The following is a 13,724-nucleotide window of genomic DNA, read 5'->3' on the forward strand; positions in this document are numbered from 1 at the left end:
TTTTTGTCCTTTCTCTTTTTTGATACAAATATATAAGGCTTGTGATCAAAGATCGGATAGTTTAACTGATTTGAACTAAAAATTTCAAAATTTAAAGGAACATGGTACAAATTTTATCATAGGTAAAAGAAAAAATTTGTAAGATCAAAATGAATTTTCGAAAAAAGAAAAAAAAGTGAAAATTATATTTCAACCTAAATACAAAATGAATAATGAATACTAGAACCTTCATAAAACTCTTCCTCTCATTACTTTTGTAATGAGTGTGACCTTACAAGAAAACAATCACTACAATCAAATTGTCCAAAACATTCTTCTTTTTTTCGGATACAAAACTTCTATGAAACATATTACTAATAAAAACAAAAAAAACAAAGAATGTGGACAAAACTAAATCCAAAAAGCAGAATCAAATTCAATCTAGCTAGTCTAAAAATGGATATAGAAATGTAACATAATGATCTAAATCTTTTCAACATTTGGGAAGATCAGAAGGTGGAGGTGGCAGCTTCTGATTGCGCCGTTTTCCATCCTGGACAATCCATGCCATTTTCAATCCCCAACTTGTATGTACTTCAAGATGGCAATGCATGAACCAAACACCTGCTCAAGATATATGATCAACATAACATTAATTTCGCAAACATTAACACTAAATCATATCCAAATTATGTAAGTTTTTATTTGTTAACTCTTAATTAGTGTATTAGATTAATATGATGTAACCAAGAAGTTGGACATTATTAATGAATTAGGAGAACTAAGTTCAATCCCCGAATGAAACAATTTTTAACCAGACTTTACTTATCTACGGATTACCTTGCTCATTGTCATCTGGGCCGAACGGTTAAGAACAAAAAAATATATAATATTACGTCAAACATATTTATTGATTAAAAAAATGGAATTTAGTATTTAAAATGTTTCCCACCTGGATTATCTGCAAGGAATCTCAAGGCAAGCCATCCACCAGATGGAACACCAGCAGTATTCCTTTCAACAGGATCTACCAAATTGAACTTAGAAGGATCCCTTTTAGGGTCAAAGTTTCCATTTCCTTGACCAACAATGAAGAAGTTAAAACCATGAAGATGCAATGGATGACTCTCAGCTCCAAGAATACTTGTATCTTGCAATACCAACTCCACTTTGGTATTGTATGGCAAAACCAGTACCTTAGTTCCACTCTTTACCATGATGTTCTTTGGTGGTGTTCCAGTGTAGTTGAATTTAACAGGTGGATTAGAAGGAAAATCGGTTGTGAAAACTCCTTTTGATTTGTTGAAGAAATGAGCTTGAAGTAAAGCAGTGTTTGGCATCACAAATGAAACATTGTTAATAGCTGCTGCTACTCTTGTGTTATTAGGTCCTTGACATGCTTGGTTTTTTGAACATTGACTAATACCTAAACCAACAGTGAAGAAAAAGTGCTTGTCGACGGTTTTTGGAACTTTTGCTGGGAATTTCTTGCTGTTCAAGCTACGAAGTTTCGTGTTGAAGTTCATTGCGAAGATAGTGTCATTGAATTTAGGAAGTGTTGGTCTAAAAAGTTTAACAGTGTTGTTTTTTGACTTAGTGTTTGAAAGTGAATGTTTCTTGTACTCCAAGAAACCAATTGCTGTGGTGTTGTCAAAAGATGCAGGACCTGTAGCATAAGGTCTTGAAGCTATGACAAATTTGGCATTTGGGGTTTTGGATTTGGTTTTGAGAAGGACATTGGTGGTTTGTCCTGGTGTGATAAGTACAATGTTGGTTCTAAAGGGCTTTACATAAACAGCATCAGCATCAACAACATGGAGGATGTGATTAGCAATGCTAAAGAACATCTCATCATTGAGTGCAGCATTGATTATTCTTAGTAGATATGTTTTTCCTGGAAGAACCTTGAGCTTAAAGGTATCTGCACAAATAGAAAAATTTAACAACTTGATTGAATGAAAATAATCACTAATAAGGTTTTGAATGGACTATGTTTGTTCTTTTCTTTCGAATGTTCAACACTGACATAGATATGGACACCAGACACAACACTGACACATCAACATCAAAATTATTTTGACAAAACGAAATAATTGAATGTAATCACATGTGTTGGTGTCGTGTCAGTGTTGGAGACCGGTACATGTCGGATACTGGACACACTTTTAATCTAATTTGTTGGTACTACATACCTTTAGCTGAACAGTTGTGGAGAGGACCTGGAAGACCATTGATGGTGTGAGCATCTGAGGTATTAGGTGCTAACCCTGTTTGTGTTGCTTGATTTATAACTGCTTCTGTGTCTGCTTTCCACCACTCCCCTATCATGTTATCAAAGTTAATATACTAATTTAGGAAATAAAAAATGTACACTTATAATATGTAAAGTTAATATTAAAATTTGTAACATATTTTGAGTGGTCTTAATTTACCTAATACAATTGGGATTTGTTTGAAAGGATGAGGGAATGGATAAGGCACATGCTTTTTGGGAAGAATGACAATAGGACCATGAAGAGTAGATCTAAGCCATGAAATATGTGCATGATACCACAATGTTCCTCTTTGTCCTATGATTTTGAAGTTGTACACATAACTTTGTCCTGGCTGAATTGGACTTTGCGTTATATATGCAGGTCCATCTGCCCAAGCACTTCTTACTTGGCGAATTCCGTGCCTGAAAAAATTAATCAAAATTTAAGTATATACTGACCGTGTAAAAACGTTTGAAATACATCTTAATATATTTCACCAATCACACATTTGTGCATGTATTTTAGAAAATTATATTATATATGATTGAATACTTGTGTAAAATAGTAATTAAACTTATAGAATTGTTGGAATAAATTGTGTAATACCAATGAATAGAAACATTGTATTGAACGTGGTTAACCACTTTAACGATGACTCTGTCGCCTTCTCTTGCTATGATTCTAGGACCCGAAAATTGTCCATTGACAGTTACAATACTCTTTGTTTGGCAAAGTCTTGTGACATTTTGCTAATTGGAGGAAGACAAAGATTAGATAGTTCCCAATGAATATGATCGAGTATGACTAAAATTTCTTTATTTATTTACTTTGAAAATGTGGAAGTATTGCTATGTTTCAGATGAATCATGGACAGGATGCAAACAAGCTCGCCAAGGACGAAGATGAAAAAGAACTCACCAAAAGTACAACACACTAGAATTAAAATGTGAAAAAAGGAAGTGCATATGGAAGCAACGGTCCCGCTTACTGCAACCCTGCATAGGGCTCTGCTCATTAAATTTTCTGTCAACCCTGGATAGGGCTCTGAGGCAACACAAATCTCAACCCTGGATAGGGCTCTGAGGCGACAAAAATCTCAACCCTAGATAGGGCTATGAGGCGACAATAACAACTCTGGATAGGGCTCTGAAAATGACTAAAACCTCACCCTTAAGAGGCTCTGAAGTGTAAACATACACCAAGATATATCTAAATCATGAACTTCATAAAAAGTTTACTTTCAAACAAATCACTAAGTTAAAACTAGACTTAAAATAAAGTTTTGACATCGTCAACACTGAGTCAAATACAACAAACGTTTTTGTAGAAGAAAGCCCACATGGCCAAAGATAAAAACGCCACAGGCACCAATCGCTTAGAGGTACTAAAACGCCTAAATTATAAACTGAAGAACTAGAAATAAGTATTTCCAAAAAGTCGATACGTCACTCAAAGTTCGAAAAATAGTTTGGCAATCATAAACATTAAATAAACAACCACAAAAAAGTCGCCCAATAAATTTATAAGTACGCAAGCGACTCAAAGAGATCGCCCGTTTAAATTACAAAACTTAAAAACGGCTCCAAGGAGGCCGCCAAAATAAATTCATAAGTTAGAGAAGTACGAAGGATGCTAAAATTACATCTAAAACAAACAAAATAAATTACGGCTATCAAGCCTCAATCTTCACAATAACCCATCTCGTCTAGACACCATCATCACTTCACCTTGTCCCAAGACTCGTGCTTGGGGGGCTGTGGACCATCTACATTCCTAAAGGCGTAGGTGCCCACAAGAACGCTCCCTGAAGCTCGGGTGTGTCCCTCCTAGAGGCACCGTCCCCTAGCAAGCATCTGAAAGCACAAAAAAACTTATATGAACAATCAACCTTATAGATTCATCACTTCACCTTGTCCCAAGACTCGTGCTTGGAGGTGTTAGCCTGTATTTTCGGCAAGCTACAATACATGCAGTCAATAAACACAATATGCCTCAAGATTTACTGGTTGATCTCGCAAGTTAACCATTTTGAAAACCAGCATTTGTTTACCAAAAACCAAGGTAAACAGGAGGGTTGTAGACCGTTAATATATTCCTAAGGGTCTGAAAGCCCTCTAGAAAGGTTCAGGCACTCTACAGAAGGGCTCTTGAGGACTAGGTGCGCCCTTCCAGAGATGCCACCTTAGTCCGCTTCTAGAAGCATCTAGAAGCAGGTAAAAAGACCTAAAGTCTAGCTTGCTTGGAGCTTAAGTTGCGTCGTAACCAACCCACAAAGGGCTATAAATACCACTCTTTGGGATCATTCTCATAGGATTACGAAAACAGACTAAACCCTAATTTATAATATTGTACTCACTGCAAGTACAATTTAGGACCTACTTCCTTCAATTAAGGGAAAATTAAGGGGAAGGTGAGTTAAGGAGAGATTTTAAAATTTGGGTTTGATTTGAGAACCGGAGAAAAAGAGGGTTTCTTTTGGCGAATAGGGGAGGAAAAGATATTTTATGTTTTATTTCAAATAAAAAATCATCTTTTAAAATGAATAAGCGGATGTGTGGATTACACCCCCCTAAGCTCATGGGACAAAGAGAAGAAATTTTAATTGAGAGTAACCGTAAAATTAAACTGTTCACTATTATATTTATTTCGATTTTTATGAAGGTTAACATGGTGAAAATTATTTATCGGTCTATCATGATGAAATAAAAAATAATCATTGATTTAATAATATAAAAATCAATCATAAGAATTAATTTTTTTTATATCTTTTAATCATTGATTATTTTTGGCTTAAATGCATGTTTGATAACTTATTCTAAGGTGAGCAACGTTCTTCTGGACCAGCTTGGATCTTTTAAAACATAAGAGACCAACTTGAAATTTTTAATACATAAGAGGCCAACTTAAAACCTAAAATAAATATAAGGGACCAAATTTACAATGTTAACCTGCATTTTCTTATCTTTTAAAAGATTCATGTTGGCCTTTTGATTTCACAACATTATGGTCACAAGAATTTAGATACACTATTTGCATACAAACATATACATTATTTATTGATTTTAAAAAATATATAATATTTAATTATTTCTTCATTGAATTATGTTCTTTTGTGTGTGTGTCAAAACTCTTGGAACCATACAATTATCACATCATGACATCAACCATTTATGAATTATTCCATTTTGACATGTGATGGTTGAATTGAATACATGTTAAAAAAACATCATTTTATTTGTACCAAAAGAAAGAAAGAAAAAAACATCATTTTAAGACCATTTTAGCTATTGTCTTCTTCTCCTCGAGAATTCATTATTTAAATTAAAATTCATCGTTTTCAAAATTTATATCTAAGTTGATCAAGATCAGAGGGTGAGACATTTTAAGCAAATATTATGTTTGCTTAAAAAATGTGTTTAATCCTTAAATTGATCTGAGTTGATAATTATTTAATAAATTTATAACTGTTTTGGACTAGGCCCCGACCCTTGTCGTCTGCCAAATGCATGGCGGTCAAATAATCCATAATCCTTGCCATAGGAGGTAGTAGGACAAAAGACTTCATGAGCATCTTACCGCACACGTGTGCGACTCAATCCATAAGAATCGTCGATGCGATCTCTAAGAAACTCTTACTTTTTCTGTTGGATTCACGAATCAGTTATTGCTAGCTCCCCTATATAAGGATGGCTTCTCGCCATAATAAAGAACACACATTTTTCACCGCTTTTCCACCGACTCTCCTATTGAATTTACTCTGAAATCTGACGGAAGAATTTACTCCGACGCTAGTGGAGGTATTTTAGAATGGGAATCTAATCTTGTGCTATATCCAACTCTAGCCGGTGAGAAACAACTCTGTTATAGTTCCCTTACTACTTACTATGTTGCTAATAACGGATATTTCAAGAACTATGACTAATAAAAACAGTAGATATCTATTACTAACGAACTCTGCCAGTAGAATTTCATATGACACACACAACCTTAAAAGGATAAATGTATAATCATCAATTTGTTCTGTGCAGGTACCATTTTTTTAAATGGGAATGTTCAATTGATATATAGATTTTCATAAGTTCTATTTTAGAGTCCTTGTCAATGATTCTCAAAAAAGCAAAAGAAAAAGATATATTGAGTTATATAATATACATAAAAAAAGAAAAAGAAAAAGAAAAATAGACACCTTGATATGCACATCTTTCCCAAAGGACCCTTGTTTGATTTCTTCTTCAAAATTTTAAAACTGTTTCACAAAAATATCCGTAAAACTGTTTGATTTCTCTCTCGCTTGATCTTATATATATGTATATATATTTTGGTCTAGTAGTTTAGTAGCTAAAATTCACCTTTTTCAAGGTGAATAAGTGGGGTGTCCAGGGTTCGAACCCCGGCCCCTGCATATAACAATGCATGTCCCTGCCTACTGAGCTATGCTCACGGGGACTTATTCTTAATAAATGTGAAATAAAAAAAAAAATCGCTAGTTGTGAAATGATGGAGTATTGTATATCTTGCTCTTAGTATAAACTATTTTGTCCGTGGTATGCCACCATGGGTAAGTTTTGGTGGTAGTGGTACACATTTTAAGATTTACAAATAATAATGTAACATATTTTTAAATTGTTTTTAGAAAGTTTTAATTAAAGTAAAAAAAAAGAAGCAAAGCATTCTGCTTTTTCCTGCTAAAAACAAAGCACTCACCACCAAAAAAGTTGAAACAGAAAAAATTCAATGAATTCAAAACTTTTTCGGTACAAAAGAAAAATGTATCATTTCACTCTGCTTTTTCCTGATAAAAACAAAACACTCACCACTAAAAAAGTTGAAACAGAGAAACAAATCACTCACCACAAAAAAAGCAACTGAGAAGCTCAGTTGGTAGAGATAATGCATAATATATGCACGGTCTGAGGATTGAATCCTGGACACCACAAAAAAAAACGTATATTGAGTTATATAATATACATAATGAATGAAAAGTGTTAATAGTGTCCTTAAAAGATCGTTTAAAGATATAAATATAGAAATTTTATATTGGAAAATTGTGTATGCAACTTTTTCAAATGTTGTTTTTCCAATGTAAAAGGTGTACATTTGATTTCATTAACAAATGCCCTTAATACACTCGTTAGCAAGACCCTGAAACGATTTTGCAATCACACTATGTACCCTTATATATATATGACTCAAAATGTCTAACAAAATTATGCTCAACACAATTTCAAACTTCTCAGTTGCTACTTGCTAGTTCTTATCAGTTTAACATGGCTGCTACTACTTCTACTCAAGCAGAGGAGCATGTGTCCTTGAAACTTCTTTTAAACGAAAATGGTAACAAAGTCTTGTTTGCAGAAGCAGGGAAGGACTTTGTTGACATTCTCTGTAGCTTCTTAACAATGCCTTTAGGAACCATTGCAAGATTGGTAGGGAAGGAATCTAGCATAGGGCAAGTTACAGTCGGTTGTCTAAACTCACTCTATAGAAGTGTGGCAGATCTTGATGAAGGTTGTTTCTCTACTGAGACAATCAAGCAAATGTTGCTGCAACCAATCAACTCAGCAGAAGATTATTGCAACGCTCTTAAACTCAACATTGATGACACTCAACCAACAAAGTACTTCACATGTTACAAATTTGGTGGTGGCGCCTATCACGATATGATCACATCAACAGATGAAGATAAATATAAATGTCAATGTGGTCGTTCTTTTACAGTTGAAGTTTTCCTTAAACCTCTCCCCCAAGGATTTGTTAATGGTGTAGCTATTTTTGTCATAACTGATGATCTCACTATCAAGCCAAACTGTATTGATTATACAAGCTTTAGTCTGTTCAAGGAATTTGGCATAAAAAACCCTAGTTCGGTAAAAGAAGTGGTTCTGAATGTCACCAAAGAAAAGGTTTTGTGCTTGAATATGTTTGTTCATCACTTCTCTCTTAAATTTTTGATTGATTATAATTACTATTACTATTTTATATATACAGGTACTTGATCTGCTTAAATGTTCTTTGCTTTCCAAGTCAACTTTGACGGATTTGTTTCTAGAGAAGAAACCATCCCTTGAGAGATCAAGGTTTATCTTCTGTGATGTTGAAATTAGTGGCAATATCCAAATTATTCTGAAGCTAGTTTTAAGAAAATCAAATAACAAGGTATTGTATGCTCAAGGGCAGCAAGATTTTGCAAACTTACTTCTAAGTTTTCTTACATTCCCTTTGGGAGGAATTGCACAAATATTTGGAGGGAATTGTTCCTTGGGAAGCATCAATGGATTGTACAACAGTATAGTTGATTTTGATGAAAACCAATATTTGACATCAACTGAAGCTAAGAACAGGCTTGTTCACCCTTGCATTGCCCCACAGTTAAAGTTAAGCAAGCAGATATTACCAATTCTTGATCCTGGTGTTCATGAATATGATGGTTATTTTGAAAATGCCAACAGTAAAAATAATATTATTCATGTTGAAATTTTCAAAACTGGTGTAAGTAAGATCAATTTTGCTGCAGATTTTAAGAAACTGAATTTATCTAATATGGGGAATCCTGCTGAGGGTTATGTCAAGGGTCCAGCTATGTATTTTGCTACAGATGATTTGGTTGTAGCACCATTGACTCCAATTTCAGCTTTGGGTTTACTTAACCGATTGAATACTCCTCTTAATGACTTGAAGGAAAAAGTTATCACAATCGGCATCAAGGAGGTAAACCATAGTAAAATTTATATTAGATTTTTAATCTTAAGTTTATTTAAATGTTCTAAACGTGGGGCGTGCCAATTTCGGTGGACTAATTTGACTTTTAAAAAAAATGCTTATATTTACCATATTGTCTTGTCGCAGTGTCTTAGCATATTGAAGGCTTCTTTGACATCAACATCTGCCTTAACAAATGGTTTGGCTCACATGTTAACTGAAGTTAAGTAGGAGAAATGAAAAAAGTTTACACTTTGTTGTATGTTTCAAGATTCTTGGAGGAAAGTTGGCAATGGACAAGGAGACAACAATGCTAGGTTTACTGTTTTGAAGTTGTTATTTTAAGTTCTGAAGTGTTATTTAGTTTTGAATTTTGAATGGTTGTTTCCCTGCTAGATATTCGACATGTTATCACTGTTCTCAATTTCATGTTATACAATAATTTGTGTTTGCTGTTGTAGTAAAGTGAAATTTTATAGGACCTACTTCCTTCAACAAAGAGAAAAGGAAAGGGAGGGTAAGTGAGGGAGAGATATTAGAATTCTTCACTGAATTATGTATAATATTTGAAGGTATTTTTAGATTTCTAATATAGCTAACAACATATTTATAGAGTAAAGTAAGATTATTCTATTGCTAACAACATGTCACCAATCATCATAGCATTATTCCTATATAAGTTAATTATTCAATTGAAATATTCAATTTGAAGGTATTTTTAGATGACTAATATTCCTTTCTAAAAATACCTCCAAGAGAATAAACTTAAGATGACTAATTCACTTGACTTGTGATGGTTGACCCATGATGGTTGGTGACATGTTAAAATATCCATACAAGACAATTCTATGTTGGAACAAAATGTGTTTAACAATGAACCTTAAAGAGTTTTGATGATAACAAGGTATTAAAAATTGTAAATTGGACTAGCTAATATTTGTTCAAGTGTACAGGACCATAATTACAAAGTTACATCATCATTGGTTCTGAATGAGCAAATAAAGAGCAATGGAATCAACAAAAATTTGAAGCTTGGACGCTCCTGAAGGCAACTTGTTACTGAAGAAGAAAAAGCGCTCCTGAAGTTAAGTCGCTTCTGAAGTAAGAATAGTGCTCCTGACGTTAAGACGCTTCTGAAGTAAAAATAGTGCTCCTGAAGACAAGAAGTCCAGAAGCTGCATCATCAGAAGCTGTATCATCAGAAGCTGCATCATCAGAAGCTGCAGAAGTCATATCATCAGAAGCTGCCTCATCAGAAGCTATTTCACCAGAAGCTGAATCTCAACTGGATTTGCAAAGAATCAAGAATTGAAGAATTATCAATGCAAAAGCTGTCTATTGGATTCGAAAACACAAACAAAGGATTAGTGGAGTTTGCAACGGTCATTTCAAAGGTGTTTGAAGGCGTGTGCTTGCAATTTGGACGAAAGCGTTGACATTGTACTTTGTACGAATTGTACAACCACGTTCTCCACTACTCTGTTTTGTGTCCACGCTACAGGACAAGAAAACAGCTCCAGAATACGGTTTCGCCTGCATAGATGTTCCTTTGGATAAGGAATGGATTTCAAATTTGTTCTTCATAGGACAACAACCAAATCAGGCAAAAGATCATTGGTGAAAGATCAAGCTTCAACAACGACTCTTTGGTGTGCTGGCAATTTCACAACGTCTCTTTCACACCTCTATATAAAGGAGTGAAGACCTAGAGCTTTGGTAATGCAAGAATGCTGAACGAAAGACTCACAAGATTTTCACAAGTACCAAACCTCTGCTGAAATTGTTCTGCATTCACTTAGAATTTCTGTGTCTTAAAGCCATATCTTAGAAATTCTTAAGTCCATTGAGTCTGTATCTGATTTGTATTGTGAGCACCTCTGATTGTATATCAAGTGTTCAAACTTAAACAATTTTCTGTGTAATTTTGTTTAGTTAGGAAGTCTCTTGCAATTGTGCTTGAGCAGGAAGTCTCTTGATTGTGTTCTTGAGCAAAGGAAGTCTCTTGCTTGTGTGCTTGAGCATTGGAAGTCTCTTGCTTGTGTGCTTGAGCATTTGTAATCAGATATTACTCATAGTGAAATCTCCTTGGAAGTGCAAGGGGGACTGGACTACTTCCGGTTTGTGGAAGGAACCAGTATAATTGCTTTGTGTCGTTCTTCTTCTCTCTCTCTCTGTTTTATTCCGCTGCATTTAGATTCTTATCACTTCAGAAGCTGTCTCACTTAGCTTCTGATCAGTGTATTCAGTTGTTTAGGAGAAACGAAGAATTTTTCAAAACACAATTCAACCCCCCTTCTTGTGTTTTTCTCACCTTCAATTGGTATCTAGAGCCTTGGTCTGTTGTGTAACACTTAACCGTGCAACAGTCAAAGATCTGAGAAAAACATGACTACTCCTCCTCCTAATGGTTCTGGTTCTAGTGATACTAGCTATAAAAATGTCTCACATGATTATAGTGATAGTAAGAAAACCATTGTTGGAAAAGTTCCAAAGTTCAATGGAGATGCTGAAGAGTTCTCTTGGTGGAAGACCAATTTTTACAGTTACATCATGAGCCTAGATGAAGAATTGTGGGATATTCTGGAAGATGGCGTTGGTGGTTTAGTCCTTGATGAAGAAGGAGCTGCTGTGGATAGAAAGAAACATACTCCAGAACTGAGGAAACTCTACAAGAAGCATCATATTATCAGAGGAGCTCTTGTCACGGCCATACCCAAAGCAGAATACATGAAGATGAGTGACAAATCCACTGCTAAAGCTATGTTTGCTTCTCTCTGTTCAAATTATGAAGGGAGCAAGAAGGTCAAAGAAGCAAAGGCTCTCCTGCTTGTACATCAGTATGAGTTATTCAAGATGAAGGATGATGAAACTATTGAGGAGATGTACTCAAGGTTTCAAACTTTAGTTTCTGGGCTACAGATTCTAAAGAAGAGCTATGTTGCTTCTGATCATGTAAGCAAGATACTCAGAAGCTTACCTGCCAGATGGAGACCAAAGGTGACTGCCATTGAGGAAGCTAAAGATTTAAACACTTTAAGTGTTGAAGATCTTGTTAGTTCTCTCAAAGTTCATGAGTTAAGTCTTAATGAACATGAGTCTACTAAGAAGAGTAAATCAATAGCTCTTCCATCCAAAGGCAAGTCATCAAAAGCTCTCAAAGTGGTTGAATCTGAAGAGGAAGAACAGTCAAGTTCAGATTCTGAACCAGATGCTGCTGAAATGGCCATGCTCTCAAACAAACTTCAATATCTGGCCAAGAAGAACAGAAAGTTTCTCTCCAAAAGGGGTAACTCCAGAAGCTCAAGGAAAGAAGATCAGAAGGGATGCTTCAACTGTAAGAAGCCGGGACACTTCATTGCTGAATGCCCTGATCTTCAAAGAGAAAAGTCAAAGGACAAGTCAAAGAGGTCTACATTCAAACCAAGCAAATTCAAGAAGCAGATTAAGCAGAGTTTAATGGCAACCTGGGATGATTTGGGTAGTGAATCTGGATCTGATAAAGAGGAAGCCGATGAAGATGCAAAGGTAGCTGTTGGGTTGGTAGCAACAACAACTTCAGAAGCTGGATCAGATTCAGACTCAGAAGATGAAAACGAGGTATATTCCAAAATTCCCAAAGATGAACTTGTTGAGTCACTTAAAGAACTTCTTACACATTTTGAAGTAAGAACCAATGAGTTGAAGGATTTAAAAGAAAAGTATGCTGATTTGGTACAACAGCAAAAATCAACTCTATTGGATCTGAAAGCTTCTGAACAAGGACTTAGGGGCTTTGATTTCATGTGTAAAACATATGAAGATCAGCTCAGGTTCTTATGTCAGAAGCTACAAGAAAAGTGTAATGAAAAACCTTTAAGTAATCATGAAATTGCTCTTGAAGATTTCATTATATCTGGCATTGACAGAAGCAGAGTAGCTTCTATGATTTATAGCATTTACAAGAACAATGGCAGAGGAATTGGTTTTCCAGAAGTGAAACTTGATAAAACCAATCTAAAGTCTTGTTGTGAATGCATCAAGGAAGGTCTGAAAACATTCTTTGTACCAGAAGGGGCTGAGTTGGAAACTGTTGTTCAATCAGAACCTGAAGCTTCTAGTTCTAAGGCTAAGATTACTTCAAAGCCAAAGAACTCTAAGTCAAAGGCTATGATCAAATCTGATTCCAAGACTTCAAAGGTTAGGATCCTGAAAAGATCAGAACCTATTCCTCAGAGTCTGGTGAAACCAAAATCTGGGGTTCTGAAGTCTAAGTTTCAGAAGAAGACAGTTACTGCTTCTGAAGTACCAAAACCTAAGGTGATGGTTAATCAGAAGCAACCCAACTCACAGCACAAGGTACAAGAAGTGAAGAGTAAAGCCTTAAGTACTAACCTTCCAGGACCCATAGAACAATGGGTACCTAAATCTAAAAATGTCAATGATGCAGGTATGTCTAAGAGCAGTGCCAAAGCAAAGATCATGGTACCTAGACAGCGGTTGCTCAAGACACATGACAGGAGACAAGTCCATGTTCCTCAGCCTAACAATGAAAGAGGGAGGAAATGTGAAATTTGGAGGCAACCAGTCAGGCAAGATCATAGGTACAGGAACTATTGGTAATTCCTCTACCTCAATTAATAATGTATGGTTGGTAGATGGTCTTGAACATAACCTTTTGAGCATTAGTCAATTTTGTGATAATGGTTATGATGTGCTTTTTGAAAAACCCAACTGTACAGTAATCAACAAGGAAGACAAATCCATTGTGTTCAAGGGAAAGAGAGTTGACAATGTCTATAAAATCAATTTTTC

The 13,724-nt window shown here is 35.2% G+C and overlaps 2 protein-coding genes across 2 annotated transcripts; one reads left to right on the forward strand and one right to left on the reverse strand.

Moving 5' to 3' along the window:
* Positions 1–206: 206 nt before the first annotated feature.
* Positions 207–2,983, reverse strand: LOC146907561 (laccase-17-like). The gene is made up of 5 exons (XM_085722866.1): positions 2,841–2,983; positions 2,412–2,656; positions 2,172–2,300; positions 932–1,900; positions 207–603 (listed from the first exon to the last, which is right to left on the reverse strand). Exons 4-5 carry the CDS (start codon positions 1,824–1,826, stop codon positions 473–475), a joined length of 1,026 nt encoding a protein of 341 aa, XP_085578992.1. The 5' UTR covers positions 1,827–1,900; positions 2,172–2,300; positions 2,412–2,656; positions 2,841–2,983; the 3' UTR covers positions 207–472.
* A 4,460-nt stretch (positions 2,984–7,443) lies between these two features.
* LOC146907562 (uncharacterized) lies at positions 7,444–9,552 on the forward strand. Its single transcript, XM_085722865.1, has 3 exons — positions 7,444–8,137; positions 8,223–8,942; positions 9,081–9,552. The coding sequence occupies exons 1-3, from the start codon at positions 7,502–7,504 to the stop codon at positions 9,162–9,164; spliced, it is 1,440 nt and encodes a 479-aa protein (XP_085578991.1). The 5' UTR covers positions 7,444–7,501; the 3' UTR covers positions 9,165–9,552.
* Positions 9,553–13,724: the final 4,172 nt, after the last annotated feature.

The sequence above is a fragment of the Medicago sativa genome, chromosome 7 (assembly GCF_051527215.1).
Source record: "Medicago sativa cultivar Bolivia chromosome 7, Bolivia_mono, whole genome shotgun sequence".
Lineage (NCBI taxonomy): Eukaryota > Viridiplantae > Streptophyta > Magnoliopsida > Fabales > Fabaceae > Medicago > Medicago sativa.